This window comes from Bidens hawaiensis, unplaced genomic scaffold, assembly GCF_021521415.1.
Source record: "Bidens hawaiensis isolate Kalapana, Puna unplaced genomic scaffold, B.hawaiensis_p1.1 tig00006845_1, whole genome shotgun sequence".
Classification (NCBI taxonomy): Eukaryota; Viridiplantae; Streptophyta; class Magnoliopsida; order Asterales; family Asteraceae; genus Bidens; species Bidens hawaiensis.
The window spans coordinates 1,078,822-1,096,034 of record NW_027491467.1 but is presented as its reverse complement, the minus strand read 5'-3'; the positions used below and the strand labels follow the sequence as shown (position 1 = coordinate 1,096,034).

At 33.5% G+C, this 17,213-nt stretch overlaps 2 protein-coding genes across 2 annotated transcripts; one reads left to right on the top strand and one right to left on the bottom strand.

Moving 5' to 3' along the window:
• The first annotated feature begins 1,853 nt into the window (after nt 1-1,853).
• LOC143633682 (putative lipid phosphate phosphatase 3, chloroplastic) lies at nt 1,854-4,925 on the top strand. The gene is made up of 7 exons (XM_077101932.1): nt 1,854-2,064; nt 2,149-2,236; nt 2,327-2,436; nt 2,534-2,624; nt 3,820-4,008; nt 4,153-4,212; nt 4,319-4,925. The coding sequence occupies exons 1-7, from the start codon at nt 1,954-1,956 to the stop codon at nt 4,438-4,440; spliced, it is 771 nt and encodes a 256-aa protein (XP_076958047.1). The 5' UTR covers nt 1,854-1,953; the 3' UTR covers nt 4,441-4,925.
• Nucleotides 4,926-8,248: 3,323 nt separating this feature from the next.
• Nucleotides 8,249-12,422, bottom strand: LOC143633692 (splicing factor Cactin-like). The gene is made up of 11 exons (XM_077101946.1): nt 12,126-12,422; nt 11,946-12,037; nt 10,777-10,876; nt 10,627-10,698; nt 10,480-10,542; nt 10,267-10,407; nt 10,086-10,181; nt 9,659-9,943; nt 9,289-9,570; nt 8,599-9,036; nt 8,249-8,520 (listed from the first exon to the last, which is right to left on the bottom strand). Exons 1-11 carry the CDS (start codon nt 12,420-12,422, stop codon nt 8,401-8,403), a joined length of 1,986 nt encoding a protein of 661 aa, XP_076958061.1. The 3' UTR covers nt 8,249-8,400.
• Nucleotides 12,423-17,213: the final 4,791 nt, after the last annotated feature.

Sequence of the window (17,213 nt, the reverse complement as noted above, 5' to 3'; positions counted from 1 at the left end):
ACTTGCCTACTTAAATTGACATTCTTGTGGTAGTATGAGATTAAGCAACGGTGGACTTGAAAATATGCATGCTACTTTCTTTTATGTCATGAATATGTTCACTTAGAAATGAGGGGCTATTCTATCATATATTATTAGGGCAAGTTTATCACATGTTTACTTAATAATCATCAAGGAAGAATGGAGTGGATTCTTGATCTTATATGGTAACCTTCATATAATTGAATTACTCATTTAGAATTTCTCTTCTTGTCACCTACATATTAAATATGTAAGTATTTCTATTTTATAAAAAGTTAAAAATCAAACCCAAAATGATTAAAACTCTCTGATTGAACTAAAACGAAGATTCATTATTCGAAACATTTGTGTCTACGGATCGATACTTGGTTCTTACCAATACTATTCTACATATACGATTTATCTTTGAGTCAAAATAAGTATAAAAATTTTGAAATTTTAAAGAAGAAACAATTTCGATTTATATTTCTAAATTCTAATTCTTGGAAACTTTTTTGGAGTCTGGCCGCGAGGTTTGAATATTAAGTATGAATCATAGTTCAAATATTTCTTAATCTATTTCATATATTATGTGTTCCAGATAATAGAATAAATATCCGACGAAGGAGAACCATCTCTATCAAGATGACAGACCCATTCTCTGTACTATAAATAGGATCCATTATAACAAGTCACACACTCATATTCCAGAATTACAGAAACAAAGAAATTCCATGATCGAACTATCAAAATCGAATGAGCTTGAAATCCGAGCTCTAAAGGATTCATTTTTTATTTAAAAGCTAGGACTTGGGGGGTTCTTATAGATCTAATCCATTGAAATTCCATCCAATAAAACGGAAGAATTATAAATCTCTAAAATAATAGATAGAACTACCGCAAATAGAGCCATTGCGACGCCCATCAAAGGGGTCGTTCCCCACTCAGGAGCTACTTTACCATATTCAGAATTCAAGGGTTTATTTTATGTGTGTTTAGTCTTAGTAGAAATCGATTTTATAAATTTAAAACACGATCTTGTACGAAAGCTACGTTCCAACTCCATCATATCTTACACCACACACAAACAACATCGGAGGGTGTAGAGAGAGAGAGAGTATTCTTTTAGTTTTAGTTTTGAAAATGTTTTTTTTTTAATAGATAGATAAAAAGACTCATTTGTCCTTATCTGCGAGGCACATGACCTGATGTAACAAGAAAAACTAACTAAATTATGGTCAAAAGACAAACGATGTAATATTTTGAAACGTAAAAACTAATTCATTCAATTTAAAAAATAAAGAACAAACACTTAAATTTGGTGTAAAATAAACAACAAATCATTGTAGCGTAGAATGTCAATCTAATCTTCATAAATACATCTAGAGAGTTAAATTAATAAATAATGAGTTATTATTATAGTTCCAGCTCTGGTGATCGTGACTCCCTCTAACCTCTTGTACAAATCTGATTCTGATTCTGATTCAATGGCAGCAGCATTGATTTCATAATTCATCGATCATGCCTTCATGGAATCTCAGATCCCTTTTCACTTCTCGGAATAATAATAATAATCCCCCTCAAGTTGGTTACTTATTTCTTGTTATCTTCACATTTGAATTGTATTCATATCTGATGTTGAAACTCTAGATTACAATTGGGAATCAACTAGAAATTTATAATTGTATTTACTGTTACAGGATTCTGCTGTTACAAATCACCTCTATTCTCCCTTAATAATACCTCACAACAAAAAGGCATGTTATTATGTTATCTTCTTCATCCTTTATTGCTTCTAGCCAGCCCTAATTATTCTTCAAAATATAACTATGTTAGATTTTATAACTTATACAGACTAGATTGCTAGTAACTCATACTGTCACCTCACATGGGATTACACTCGCTAAGACTCACATCACTGATTGGTTCATTCTTGTATTATTGGCGTTTACAATGTTCGCTTTAAACCGCATCCATCCGTTCTACCGTTATGTTGGCAAAGACATGATGTCTGATCTCAAGTACCCCTTGAAGGATAACACCGTTCCAATGTGGGCTGTTCGCGTCAGTCCTCTTTCCATATACTAATAATATACACGCTGTTAGGAACTGCATTTTGTAATAATTATATGATAACATTATTATCAGGTTTATGCAGTATTGGTCCCGATAGCTGTCTTTATGGTATTTTATTATCATAGAAGAGACGTGTATGATCTTCATCATGCCATATTAGGTAGACTAAATCGAAACGTCTAAATGTTTAACCTCTTCCCTTAAATGTTATTATTGAGAGAGTTTGAATTATTATTGTTTGTTACCACAGGGCTTTTGTTTTCGGTTATGTTAACCGGGGTTATAACCAATGCTATAAAGGATGCAGTTGGCAGGCCTCGGCCAGACTTCTTCTGGCGCTGTTTTCCGGATGGAAAAGATGTATGTGCTTTTAGATTTCTGTTTTGTTTCATTTGTTTAGTTTTTTTGAAACAGTTGAATATATTTTTTTTTACTAGGATCGTGTTGTTTTCTTCAGCTTTATGATCAAGTGGGAAATGTTTTATGTCATGGTGATAGCAAGGTTGTAAGCGAAGGCCATAAAAGTTTCCCGAGTGGGCATGCTTCATGTGAGTAACACATTCTACGTGATTCTTTATTTCTGTCAAAATGCTTATGGTTTAATTAGAAGTGGTAACATGGGTGGGTCGGTAAACGGTTACTTTTTTGTTCTGGTCAATACGGGTCAAGTTGGGTTGAGCTATACCATTTTTATCTAAATTTATGTTATATTTTTTAAATGATTAGTAGTAAGTTTCTCAACTATGGTTAAAAGTTATATAATTTAAAAAAGTATTAATTATTATAAGGTTTATGCAAGCTAAATGGGTCGAAACTGTCACCTTTGTTGCAAATTAAACATAACCCGAAGTTAATCACTAAACAAGTCCAAGTTGGGTCTACCCATAAAACTTTTAGTCAAATTTTAGTTCCTTTTTAAGTAATTATATGACATGTCAATTATGATTAAAGGTTATATTGTTTTAAAAAAGCTCTAGTTTTTTTAATAAAATTATATTTGAGGTTTTAGGCATTAAATATACACTAAACGGGTCAAAATTGTCATCTATAGTATTATATACTTCAAGATTCATAGTTCAGTCAAATAAAAAAATAGTCAATAATTTAGTTACTAAAGATATAATTAGAAGTGGTAAGGCGGGCGGGTCGGGTGGGCCGGGTAATCATCATCATCATCATCGTACTCAGTATATCCCACCAATAGCAATGCTATGGTAGGGTCTGAGGAGGGTAAGATGTAGACAGCCTTACCTCTATCCCATAGGGATAGAGAGGCTGCTTCCGGTGAGACCCCCGGCTCGATAGTAGTTTTGCATCAAGCCTTGGACATAAGGCACATAGCACTCAATCATCGGGACACCGGCTGATCGGTGCATGCGCCCTTGTCTTTCGGCTATCAACGCCACCACATGATGCCTGATTAACCTTCCGCCACTTTTAACGTTATTTTCACGAGATTAGTAAAATAACGTCAAAATTAGTGCAATTTTACTTTTGCCCACCCGAGGGTTCACACATATATACATTATATGCGCGCACCGCAAGCAGGGCGTAAAGGGAAATATGTTTGCTTCTATATGTGTCGAAATTATCATCTTTTTTGCCGTCTAAAGATAACCCAACTCGACCAAATCCATAACTAAATGGGTCTAAAATGACATCTCTAGCATTATACAATTCAAGGTTCATACCAAGAAAAATAGTCATACCATTAATTTACTAATTTTTGTGAATTTATTGCAGGGTCTTTCTCAGGCCTTGGATTCTTGTCCCTCTATCTATCGGGAAAAGTAAGAGTGTTTGACCGTAAAGGTCACGTGGCAAAGCTATGCATCGTCTTGTTGCCTCTACTCGTTGCATCACTTGTTGGCATTTCTCGTGTAGACGACTATTGGCACCATTGGCAAGACGTCTTTGCTGGAGGTCTAATAGGTAAATTCACTCGTTTGGAGAACTTTTTTCTTAACTCTGCTAACCGGTGGAAGCTGAATTCAAACTTGAGACCTCTGTTAGAGGGGAATCAGGCACTTATTACATCATTTGGAGAACTTAGCATTTGCACATTATTCTTTGTAGGTGTGACCGTGGCCACATTTTGCTATTTGCAGTTTTTCGCACCACCCTATCATGCCGAAGGTATGCCTTAACTGCAGCTCGTCGAGCGGTCTAATTATTATTATTCTTATTATTTTACACATTTTTGTTACAAGTTTTATGTATGTAATTTTGAATACATGTGAAGGTTGGGGACCGTACGCATTTTTTCGGGCTCTAGAAGATTCTGCTGCCCACACCGATGTGGTCGAGTCTTCATTTGACAATTCTCGTTTGACAATTGATGATCCAGAATCTGTTATTAGGTAGTTATATCTGTATTTAGAGCGTTAGGTTGTTTGGTCATTGTTTTTAACAATATTTGTTTGGTTTGAAAAGATGTACAAACTTGCAACTTGCAAGCATATGGTTAGTTTTTATGTTACTAGAGTAAAGAGAAAGGGTATAACCGTCATTTAGCATCAAACCGTCATTCTCCTCTTTTATAATTGAGTTCAATCTTCATCCCCAGCAATTACAAACTCTAACACATAAAACGTCGAGAACACCACACGTTAGCTGGGTGTCATGACTTTTATCGTTCCTTGTAAGACAGGAGTCAGTCTACGTTCTCAATAAAAGGAAATGAGCTAATTTTTCTTGAAGCATTCAGTTATGAATTAGATATAACAAGACATGAAACCCGAAATTTATCTCATAATTGAATGCTTCAAGAGAAGCTACCTTATTTCCTTTACCGGAGTGAGTAATCCGACACCTGACTTCTGAGGATCAATAACATCCAGCTAGCATGTTATATGACAGTTTTTTTATTCTTTCATTTTTTATTGGTTTCCTTCATTTTTATATATTAGGGCTTGTTGGGGATGAAGATTGAACCCAAATATAAAAGTGTGTAGGGTTTTGGTGTTAAATAATGACTATACCCTTTGTTTTTACTCTATTCACAAAAAAAAACAAAAAAAAAACAAAAAAAAAAAACAAAAAAAAAACAAAACAAACAAACAAACAAATGCTTGCAAGTTGCAAAGTTTGTATTATATGAAAATTGTACAGGTATATGAGAATTGCATGTGTGAAAGTTGCAATTACATATGTAAAAATGTAAAATAAATATTACATCGTTAGCCAAGTTCCGGTGACTAAGCCTTAATCTATATCAAAGAAGGCCCGTTTGAGATTGAACATAAAACAAATCTACACACTTTGCTTGAAGTTGTGGTTACTGGTTAGTGTTCTTGATATAGATTATGGTTTAGTCACCAGTCTCGGTGGTTGGTTTTGTTTTGAGTTATGATTATTGTGATTAACGTTCTTGGTAATATTCATTCCACAAAATCCTTTCTATGATCTTAATTTGTGGGGTGTGCATATAATATCTTTTATTTGACATCATAATTTCCAATACTTTTCCCAGTTTATTCATCAATGCAAATTCACTTTTCCATCTAAACATATTGAAAACTTGGAATTGATTTCTTAAGGGCATGTGTTACATGTTTTAAACGAGTAAATATAATAATTATGAAATATATAAGAAAAGAATTCAAAATATAGTTTATAAACTTTATTAAGTTCACCGACATATGTATACTAACAAATACAATACAAGTTTTCTTATGAAAACTGAAAACATCTTGTTACATGAAGCAATAGGTGATCTAACCATGACTGCCTCTAAATTTCAAACATCATCATGTTGTTTTATAAAACAAAACAGAAAACACCATCCTTCAATAATTAAGAGACGGATCGAACAACTGTACAATGTTTACATGGAACCTAGTTCATGAGACGCAGAAGTGTTCTTATGAATTTCAAGAAGCAGCCGGCTCTGAAAGCCGCTGCTAACCTTCTTGGTCGGCTCATCAGAACCCATGTTAAACAGTTTCTTGATCTTTGATAACCGACTGCGACTCTCTCCAAACCTAACCGTCTTCATATTCCTTCGTCTATCGTTACTGCCTTCAACGGTACTAACTTGATATGTTTTTCTTCTCCAAACCTTGTTAACATCAACAGAAGTTGTTAAAAACTTTTCCATTGTTGAATCTTTGATCTCAAACTTTATATGTTTTGTGTTTGTGTGTGTGATGGGTTTGAACTCCAAACATGGGCATATATATTTATAGGACTATATTGTGTGATGAGGTACATGTGAATGTACATGTACCATGTCTTGTAATAATTATTAAAGATGCATGCATATATTACGCCAGTGGCAAATGTTGGATCGGATACAACATGTAGGGCCTATTTTCGGATCTGGTTTGTAGTTCAACAGATTCCTTTATTTCATACACATGCATTTTCAAAATTTATGTCTAGATATGAACGGAAAAAATGTTTTTTTAATCATTCATGATTAAATTATTTTATATATTATACACCAGGTTATGCTCGTCACAGTAGTAAAAAATTGAGTATCACCGACAACATATGCTTGACAGTAAAATTCCGTTGGTAATTATCGACGGAAACCTCATGGATCGGCTCATTTCAAAAGTTAGTCAGTTTGGTGGGAAAGCATCGGATTGCTATCGGTGACATGGAATTGGATTTCTGATAAGATTCTCCCTTCTGTACGTATACTAGTCTTGTATCATGTTTTACTAAGACATGGAGAAATATAACAATCTGTATGATATCGGAGTCAAACATACTAGCTTGACATCTACTTTTCTCCTTAAAAATTTTTCGCTTTATTTCGGGTCGTGTTTTCCCACTTTCTCTCTCCAAAGCCTCCACCAGTTGCGTACGTCTTGTATCAAATTATGTTCAAACTGTTTTTCTAAACCACCCATTTTCGCTTTATTTCTTGTTAGGTTGTGTTCATATTTATGTATGAACCACACATGCATACCTCTTTTTCTCTGTGACTTGGGGAACAGAAATGAAGAACTATAGGAATTACGAACAAAACAGATGGATGAAAACACGACAGCATTGATAAATAAATATATTTTAACATTAGAGGGACCATATCCCATGGATCGATGACTTTTACAAATCTTCTAGTTTTAAATGGATTATAGTGTTTATTGTATAAAATGTAGTTTATATATAACTAATATAATAGTAACTTGAAATCAGTTAAACCAACTAACTCAATAATGTGATAATTAAGGTTCAGTTAATTTAATTACTATTTTTTTTTTTAATATTCAGTTTATGAATGTTATTACGCTACTTGATGGTTTTGATTAGTTAGACTTGTACTTCAAGACTAAGACTAAGAAACAAGCTTTATGGTACTTGTACTCATTATTACATCACTTTTAAGTAATTAAGACTTTAGCATTTATGGATAACCTAAGTTGTATACTAGGTAGTTGGATTATTCCTATAACTTCTGTAATAATTGTAAGTTAAGTAGTCATGCTACCCTCAAACTTTCCATATTCTATTACCTGGGCATGCTTATCCCAGATGCATGTTATTGTGACGTCAAAGATGTGACACCAACTTTAACGTTGAGTTACGATCAAAGCCGTCTCCATTTAATACTCGAGAAGTGTGTTGGCCATATATATCGGCCGTGGGATATTTATGTTTTCTAAGGAATGGTTTGTGCATTCATGACCATCTCATATTATCATACCAATTTCCAGTTGCTTCTCTATTCCCACATAAATTCTAGCAACTTAAGCCAAAAACGTTAGAAATGAAATTACCATTAGATTTCAATAACCAAACGTCAATTGATCGGTCTCCTCTGTTGAATCACCTATCTGCATCTGAAATTGAAAGCACTATATGGAGTCTAATGTGCAAAGTTGTGCAAGGCGTTTCTATGGAGCTAGCGCCCAAATTTGACAATGTTGGAGGTCGAAAGCGGTAAAAAAAACTAGGCTATCAACTTTCTGTTTATCGTATGATATTCGGTATCAAAGTAAATACTTTTGTTTTTTACATTCTTGTATGATATTTAGTGACGTACAGTGAAGTTGTAAATCTCCGATGAATTAGCAGTTTTAGGGACAATGCTTATTTACATCCTAATGGCAAAGTATTGTTTATGTTTGTTTGGCGAACTCTAAAAATAACCGATGATTTTCTTAAGTTAATTCAGACGTAGCAACAAATAAAAGTGTTATAAAATGAGACTATGAATTAACTAGTTCTGACTAAAATGTAACAAAATAAATAAACAAAGGTGTAAAGAATAGTAAACATCCTGCATGTTATATGTCTTATTCTTATGAATATAGATTAAGGTACAATTTGTCCGGACTCAAGTTACAAGCCAAAGAAGACCAGTGACCACACTCATCTACGATACCTGTATCGTTTGAAGTTGAAATAAACATGCAAGATCCCACGCTCAAACGTGCACTTGAATCCCTTCTTGTGCGAATACTCCCATTCCTTATTAACTATGCGAAAAGCCTATTACAAAATAAATCGTCAAAATATGGTCTACTAAAAAAAGTGTCCAGTCGTCAAAATATAGTCCAGAATACTTACAATATCCTCATAAGGTGGACCCGCATGAAACCGAATGATGCATGTTTCAGTACTGTCTCCATCCTTCTCGATTGTATAAACCGGAGCCCTCGTTTTGTCAACAAGATCGGGATAGAATATATTGAATTTGTACCCTTGCACAATTTTTGGAGGCGGATTGTCATGATCATAATGTGTTTGGTTGTATTTGTTCCACTCGTATCCGGTGTGCACGCGGTTGAAATATTTTGGTTTTCTAGGTCGGTATTTGTCATGCCACCAGTATACCTGTGAGTCAACGTTGACTTCATCCGAGTTTCCAAATACTTCATCATCGTTATCCATTGCTCCCATGGCCTTCATGGCCCGCCTCTCCAAATTATCCTCGGGTGGTGGCAAAGTCATTGCTTCTTGAAGCTTTTTCTGTTGTTGTTCTACTACTTGTACACGCCTCATTTCCTGTTTCAGTACACAAAAATTAGCAAACTTTACCTACCTTCATTAACCACCTAGGGTTGTTCAAAAAGCCCATGGCCATTGTGTATAAATACTGACGAGCCGAGCTTGAGCTCAATTTTTAAGCTTATTAATATAAACGAGCTGAGCCAATGACTAGTTTAAATTTAAGCCCAAGCCCAACCTGGCTCGGCTCGGCTCATCTAGTTTACAGCCCAATAGCCAATGATAGTGTGGAAGGGGAACATTAATTACCAAAATAGCCCTGTCCTCTTCAGGGTCTATGGCCTCTTCGTCTTCATCGTGCAACAATTCTGGTGAAAACGAACCCGCTTCTTCCTCCTCTGTTACTTGCTCCTCGCCTCTTGGTATTTCTTCACGGACTTCATCACCTTCTAGAACATGGTCAAGTTCTTGGTCAACTTTAGGTGAAGCAGTTTTGTCTCTTTCCATGTTAAAGGTGTGACTCCCATCTGGTTGCTCAAGATGTTCTAAATGCTTACGCAACATCTTATTATGAATTTCCTTTATGCAAGCCTGCACGCACACCGCCAAAAAATTTAATCCAATTTTGCATTAAAAACAATAAGCTATGTGTAAATTGGAAATAGTATAATAACAATACCTTAGCTTTATAGATGTGAATGCGTTTAAGAACAGCTTCCCAGTACTCAACAACCTTAGCTTTCCCCGAACGCATCTCGGACTCGATTTGAGCGTGAAGGTTTTCTAGTTCAGCAAATGATTTTCCTTCTAAAAGTTTCTTCACGTCTGTCTCGATACTTGAATGCAAACCACGTTCTTCAGCAACTATCTCTGCAGGTGGTGCTTCACCCCTCACTTTAGCCCGGTCCAGTGTGTCCTTTTTGCGGGCTGCCGCTAACTCCCAATCACATACCACCTTAAGAGCCTATGTACACGAAAGCAATATATTACAAACAAGATATTATTTTAAAAGATCAATTTTATGATATAAGAAAAGAGACTATGATTACAAACATGATATTATTTAAAAAATCAACTTTATTAAATAAGAAAAAAAAACTCTGTACCTCCCAATATTGAATATGCATTGGTGTGCCTCTATCCAAATCAATATGCATTTTTATGTCCTCTTGAAGCTCTTCCATCTCCTTAACAGTCAAACCCTAAATTATTCCAGAATAGATTTGTGAGAAACCATGAACATGATCTTTGATTTAAAACAGGAAAGCGACAAAAAAATGTAGATACCTTAAACACCATGTATGGCTCCTCAATCTCTACATCAAATTCATCAGAAGGCTCAAGATGTTTAGATAGTACATCGATTGGCTTAATACGCCCTTCACGTAACCGTATTCCAGATCGAACTTTGCTTTGATCAAAATGGAACTGTTGAAACACCATATGTTAGTTAACACTTACAACATCAAAATTGAAAATACAACAAGAAAGCCCTATTACCTCTTCTTCTTTCTTTTCCCAGTCTTGAAACTCAGCTCGAGCACGTTCTCTCGCAAGCAAGGCCTGCAAAACAATGAGGATCAGAATATTATCAATTGATGCTATGGATTTTCTAATTGTAATTATAGTTACACAAATCAAACTTACCATCTCCTCTTCATGTTGTGCTTTTTCAATGGCTCTTTCTTCCCTTCTCTTTTTAACCTTTTCAATTTCAGCCTGCAGTATTATGTGAAGATATGAATTATTATTAAGTGTTGTGTAGATGATTCAATTTGAAACTTAAAAGTTACATACCATTCTCTCTCTTTGCCGTTTCTTTTCGGCTTTAACAGAAAAGGCATCAAGTGGAACTCCTTGAGCAACATCTTTCTCTATCTTCTTTCTCCACACAAACCTGAAAATTATAAGTATTTGAGTATAATGACTTGAAGTTTAAAGACTGTCTTCAAAAAAGATCTTACAATGGTGCGACACGTATTTTTAAATAGTTCACTAACAGATAAGGCCAAGAGAAAACATTACAATATATGCCATCAAATTGTATCCTAGATTTCAGAGCAGCCTAAACTGTAACAAAGCATCACAGCAAAAAAAGAAATGGATTCATCCGGATAAAAAGTTGGAATGTGTTTAGTTTAAAGGGTTTGAGAGTATAACTTTGAAAGTATTAAACTGTTATGGTTTTCTAAAAGCCAACTGAATGAAGGTTTATAAAAACACTTTCTACTTCTTTCATCACAAATGCATACTGGAATTGATTAAATGTTATTGTTATTGCAAGAAAAAATACTCAAAAAATGACAAATTTCCAATAAGTATAAATTTCACAAAACGAGCATACCATCTAAGTTTTTCTCACAATTTGAGATGTCTAATTGAGTAGTTGATTACCCAAAACTTCTGTCCAAAACATGTGTACTAAAGCATATCATCACTATGTTGTTTAAATTAGCATAAGGGCCGCCTTTTAAACTGCCTAGGTGTTAAGTGCCCTCAATAACTATAATTCACACCTAATTATCAGATTAAACCATTCAAAACCTAAGCAAAAATTACTACTCTTATCAACTTGGACGGGGTGTTTTCAACCTTTGTTGGGAGTAATCCTATCAATCAAACAACACAGCTACTAGTTTAGAAAAGTCAAGTGCTTGAATAGATGGTGTCCTCATACGTCGACATAACCTTAAAATATATCTTATACGTACTAAAAAGGTCACTAAACCACCTAATAAATCCAAATAACAGTTTTAAGACCACCGGTTAGAATAGTTGGTAACATAAAGACCTACGAGAATAGATCGAAATCGGCCTAACGTACAGAATTGTGCAAAACGCTTACTAGCGGCTTCTGTTATCATTCGTGTTGAACCATATTAAAAAGCCCCTTATGTAACCTTCATAATGAATCATCCATCCTACTTAATTTCATAATACAAAAAATAAGTAACTAAGTAACTCACTTTTCATTGAGATTAGAATCACCAAAGGGATTAGAGTCGTTGGCGTAACCATAAGCATTCTGAGACTTCAGCTTCTTGGCTACTTTCATCGCCTAAAATATCAAAACAAAGAAAAAATTAACAAAACGTAATCAGCAGGTAATAATATCATCACATAAATTGTGTAATAATAAGTGGTACCTTTTTCTGTGCTTTTTTGGCTAAATACTCAGCAATCTGCTCTTCACTAACCTTCTTCTTCTTATTCGAAGAAGACGACGACTTCTTCTTTCGCTTGCTGGATCGGTCATCGGAACCGTCATCGGATTCGTCGGAATCGGAGTAGCGACGGCGGCTGCGTTTGCTACTGCGGCTGCTTTTACCGGAACGACGTCGTCGAGGAGAATGAGAAGAATCGGATTGATCGGAATCGGAAGAATATTCGGAATCAGTGATTCTTTTGTTCCTTCGTCTGGATTCTTCTTCTTTCTTGCCCATTGTTTGAACTGGATGGTTGAAGAACCCTAGGGAAGATATATTATAATAGAAGATGAACGTGAATGGTCGAACGAAGAAGAATTAGGTTTCAAAGATACGATGAATGAAATTAAAATTGGAATTGAAATTGAAATTGAAATTGAAATTGAAATTGAAATTGAAATTGAAATTGAAATTGAAATTGAAATTGATTGATTTAGGCAGCCCAACCCAACTCTATATGGCACATGATGTGTTTTAACTAAACTAACATTTTTCTATACTAGGATTACTAATTAATAAATAAACTTGGGTTTTAAGTTTTCATTTTTGATATAGAGGTGTTTTTCAGGGTTTTAAGGGTTTCACAGTTTTAAATTCAGACCCGAAACTCAACCCAAATCTTTCACGGTTTCTTCAAGTTCGGGTAATTCATGTTGAATTAACCGGGTTTCAAGTATACCAGAAAAAAAAACTACATTACTAAATTTAAATGTAATATATTCTTCTTTACTCGTAATGTAACAAAACAAAATATAAATTTAACAAAACAAAAATAAACCGATAAAAATCCTAAATATAGTATAATTTAAGAAGTTTCAATCATAATAAACAAGACTGATATAATCATATTAAGTATGTAGTGATTAGAGTGTTAAATTATAGTTCCCTTTAATCATAACTGAAACATTAATAGACAATAGACAGTCGATTCATAATTAGTCGAATGAGAACGACTATATTCAAATAACATCAGCGGCTAAGGCTTCAGCCTATTATTATACCTAAATATATATATATGATTTTACACTAAAAGTTTGTTCAGGTTTTTCAGGTTGACCCGAAACCTAGAACTCGGACCCAAGAACCAACCCGAATTACTTCGGTTTGGGTTTCTCGAGTCGGATTAGTTCGGTTTCGGGTTTTCTCGGGTTAGGTTTCTAGTTTTGAGTAAAAATGGCAGCCCTAGTTTGAGTATTAACGTTAACTTCTATAAATGTTTCTATAAATTCTAACAAAATAGTTAAAATATTCATGAATATTAAGAAAACCAATCTGCCTATCTAAAAAAAGAGGATTTTTAACAACTTTGCATCATATAGCTCTATTATGCCACGTGTCATCTCCTAATTTTCTGATTTTTCTTTTTTTCTCATTTTCAAAATCAAATCTCGCTCCTCTCTACAAACCTTAACAATTAACTCAATCGTAGCAAATTCATCATCTTCAACTGTAAGCCTTCATCAACAATTTAGGTGTTAATCAATTCCGTTTATCATTATCTTCAATTTTATAACTATAATATTAACCGTGATTTTGATTTACAGGTGTCGTTCGTTACAATCCTTAATATTGATCATCGTTTTCTGGTTTAAAGGTAGTCTTGCCAGAAATTTTCCTTTTCTTCAATGTTGAACCCTTCATCCTTTGCTATGTTTTAAACCCAATTTAAACCCAATCGATTTCGATTTCGTGTTAATTATAAAATCCAAATCGATTCGAGTTCACCAAATGTATGAACTGTAACATTCGTCAATTTTCGGACCCGAAACCCCAACTCGTTTAAAATTTTCGATGTGATTCAGTTAATTATACGTATACCCATATGTTACATATTTCATACGTAATAGTTATTTTTCTTAAAGTTATTTAATAATATTAATCATTAAAAATATGTATATAAATAAAAATTATAACACTCATGATTTTTTTCTTTATTCAAATATCACATAAATAACATTATTGATGCATAACCAAAGTACATCATTTTAGGGGTGTTTGTTTTTCCCTCTCCCCACCTCCGGCGCCACCCTCCAACCGCACCTCCGGTCGCCGTACTCTCCAGCCCCACCTCCGCCACCGTCCTTCCTCCACAGCAACGGCTCTTCCTCCGACGACCTTTCTTGTCCATTATCTATCAACAAGGTTCAATTTCTTTACATTATAACAATTGTTATTTTCTATTTGGTGAAATTTAATTTGTAAGGGTAGGCCTTTATGATTATACGACTAGTTAATTTTAATTGCTAAGATTTTGTATGCACCCCAAGTGTTTGATGAAATGCTTAAACGAATTATGGACTACTTGGAAATAGAAAATGTATTAATCAACAATGCTAGTTTACAAAGGGATTGTGTGATTTATTATATTGTGTTGCTAGACTACAAATGACTTTCAATCGCGGCTAACATGATTAGAAAAAGTCTTTCAAGTAATAGTTGTGGTCATCAAATGTGAAACAATGTTTTGATCTTGTTAAATTAAGATAACGAAGCTGAATTTTTAAGTTGTTGTCCAAAATTTTGTCTGTCTTTGGAATATTGTATAAAATCAACCGAGTGTCCGATTAAGGTGATTCTTTTTAGGTTGGAAACCTTATTGAGTCTAGTTTCTCCAGAATTTTAGAACAAAGAAGAATATGATAATTAGATGGGTCAGATCAGTCGATTACCGCAGTTGCGCATAATATAGCTACACATAAATAAAGCTTTATAAAATATTTATTAATGTCAAACATTTCTATACCTTTGGGTTAATTTTAGGATATTGGTTTATAATGGTTTCTAGTACCTAATCAAGTGTGTTCGCGTATTATAATTATTCAAATATAACCTTATATAAGTTTTGTACAAATTGGTCAAATAAATTTTCCAATTTTTCTTGTTTTGTGTTAGAGCTTGTATGCGGTGTTCATATTATGGCCTTATACACTATTAAAACTAACTTGTTGTGTTGTAATATGTTAGGTAAAGCTTCGTTGAGACCAAAGGATGTCGATCAAGAACTTGGGGCGAATCACGAACACGCATCATGAAGAAATGGCTAATATATGTAAATGGTTATAATGGTCGAGAAGTTTACTTTGTCCTAATCTAAACATCTACGTCTTGTAAATATTTTGTCGATAAAACTATTCGTTGATGTTGTTTTATAAACAAGTAATAAAAAATAATATATCATAATAATTACACTTCCGCATCGTTTTAATTTAATATATAGTTGTTTAAGATTGTGTGTGTTACAAAAAGAATGATAGGGTGTTATCATACTATCACTAATTCAATAATTAGAACACGTTGAAACTTCACATTTATATGTGTTTTATTGCTTTTGATAGCATGCCATGAGTAAATTTTGTGGATGTGTTATGAATGTTTATGTTTGATTTGTGTCTTGTAAAATTGTTTATGTTTAGGTTTGATTTGTGCCTTGAAAGACTTTTTTTAATTAAATTTTAACTTATTTTAAAATTTCAGTTTACTTTAGCAGTCTGCAGACGTTAAAAAAACAAACAGTCTTATTCTTGTAGACTGCAGAGGTTTGGTCCACCTCTTCTGCTTCAAATGCCTGCAGATGTGGTCCGCAGACTGCAGACATTTTACATCTGAAAAAACAAACAGCACCTTAATCTAGTTATGTCACATTTATTTTTGCCTAAAGTTATTTATTTTTAAAAGATGAAAAATATCTTCCTACACCATTCAAATTTTGGTCAAACATCATCCCCAAATCACTCTCCTAATCAATTTTATCATTAAAACATTTTAAAGAATAACCTCATTATTTTAGTATAAATAAGAACTCACTCCCACCCCTTTCATTCTTGCACCACTCTTTAACAAGTTCAAGAGATTATTTTTTTCCATTTCAAATGTAGGATTTTAATTATTCAAGTCTTCTTCAACTTATTTCTATTTATTTTAAATTCTTGTTCATACTAGTTAATCAAATGATCATATGACCATAACACAATCATGTCTAGGAATTCACATAATCCATGCACCATGGTGTATAGGGTGGACGAGACAAAGAACACAAGGAGATGATCGATTACACGAAGGTCACACTTGAAACGTTCTTACATCTTTATTTTTCTGTTTTGAATCATTATTTTTTTTGTTCAAAGGACCCAAAGATTTTTTATGATATATGCTAATAAATTTTATATAATCATATACAAAAAAAGTCCATAATTTTATTTCATCAAAATCCTTTTTGAAATCGTTAGATTATTGCTTTTAGCAATATTTCAGTTTTGACATTAGATATAACCGTCAAAGAAAGAGGCGTATCTTGTTTATAACAAACTGAAAAATTACAACACCAAATTCTATGTTATACTTAAATGAAATACGGTTCTAAAAACTATTTTTACGTATTTTAATTCATTCCTATGAATTCACAATAAATATTTTAAAAACAGTGTGCAGATTCGTACCCTCTGATTTACATGGCTGTTTTGGCCTATTTAGGTTACGAATTTGCAAAACTTTTATAAATGAAAGTTGTTCAAAACATTCTAATTTAGTAGACTGAAAAGTCTTGATTTATAATAAAATTTTTTGATATTTTAAATCCCTTAATCAAAAAAGAACAGTTTGTTGTCCAAAAACTGATTTTGTATTTCATCTTCCTTTTTAATCTTTTCCTTGTTTTTATCTTAATATTTATACATTAGATTTAGTATTTTTTTTAAACTCTCCAATCCCATTAGTTAGTCTTTAATTATTATATTTAGTTTATTTGTAGTTCGTAAGGTTCGATCGTCCATTTTCTTTAACGTGCTTTCGGTTGTCATTTCAAGTTTGGCTTTTATCTCAAAGGTGAGTTTATATATCCCCATTTTTCATATTTTAAATTTTTGGGGTGGCATGTATACCCTATTTAAATTACTCATTTTATTTACTTATCTATTCATAACACCATTCAATATATGTTTACGTGTGATTATTGCATGCTCTATGTGCTTAATTGTTTATTTTATGTTTGGTGGTTGGTATCTCATCCTCATCTATCCTCATCTAGTATGA